At 43.4% G+C, this 779-nt stretch overlaps 1 gene segment (V, D, J or C); it reads left to right on the plus strand.

Moving 5' to 3' along the window:
• Positions 1 to 65: 65 nt before the first annotated feature.
• Positions 66 to 598, plus strand: LOC121939142. The segment is given in 2 exon segments: positions 66 to 198; positions 288 to 598. Coding segments are annotated over 2 exon segments (360 nt in total).
• Positions 599 to 779: the final 181 nt, after the last annotated feature.

Here is a 779-nt window from a genome sequence, read left to right on the forward strand (position 1 = left end):
TTTTCACCATACAACAACTACGATCAAAGCAAAACTCTTTTTTTTCCACCTCCCCGTGAGGAGGAGTCAATGCAAAACTCAGATATCTTCCACCTCTACTTATCTGACTGCAGAGAGGAGGACAGACAACAGTGGACACACAGTTTAACATGATGGACTACAGGACAGGACTGCTGCTGTTAACTATCTGCTGGGCAGGTGAAGGTTTTATCTGATCTTAATGTGACATATTTCCACCTGTGCTACCAAAGTAACATAACATGCATGTCTTCTTTTTGGTCTTACAGGTGTTGATGGTCAGACTCTGACAGAATCTGAACCAGCGATTAAAAGGCCTGGAGAATCCCACAAATTGACCTGTACAGCCTCTGGATTTAACATTGCTGGCTACTGGATGGCCTGGGTCAGACAGGCTCCTGGAAAAAGACTGGAGTTGGTTGCCGCTATTTATGATAGTAGCAGCATCGCCTACTCTCAGTCAGTTAAAGGCCGGTTCACCATCTCCAGAGACAACAGCAGACAGCAGCTGTATCTGCAGATGAACAGTCTGAAGACTGAAGATACTGCTGTTTATTACTGTGCTCGAGAGACACAGTGACTGAAGCTGGTTGAGCAGCTGTACAAAAAGAGAGGAAGGAGTAATGCTGTACAAAAACCAAACATGGCAAAACAAGTCTGAACTCACATTCAAAGAAATAAATTTTAGTCCAACATCCTCAACACACATACATGAATCTAAAAGTAGTTAATGTTGACAAGTTTTGTCAAAGCTCCCCCAC

The sequence above is a fragment of the Plectropomus leopardus genome, unplaced genomic scaffold (genome assembly GCF_008729295.1).
Source record: "Plectropomus leopardus isolate mb unplaced genomic scaffold, YSFRI_Pleo_2.0 unplaced_scaffold41879, whole genome shotgun sequence".
NCBI classification, from domain to species: domain Eukaryota; kingdom Metazoa; phylum Chordata; class Actinopteri; order Perciformes; family Serranidae; genus Plectropomus; species Plectropomus leopardus.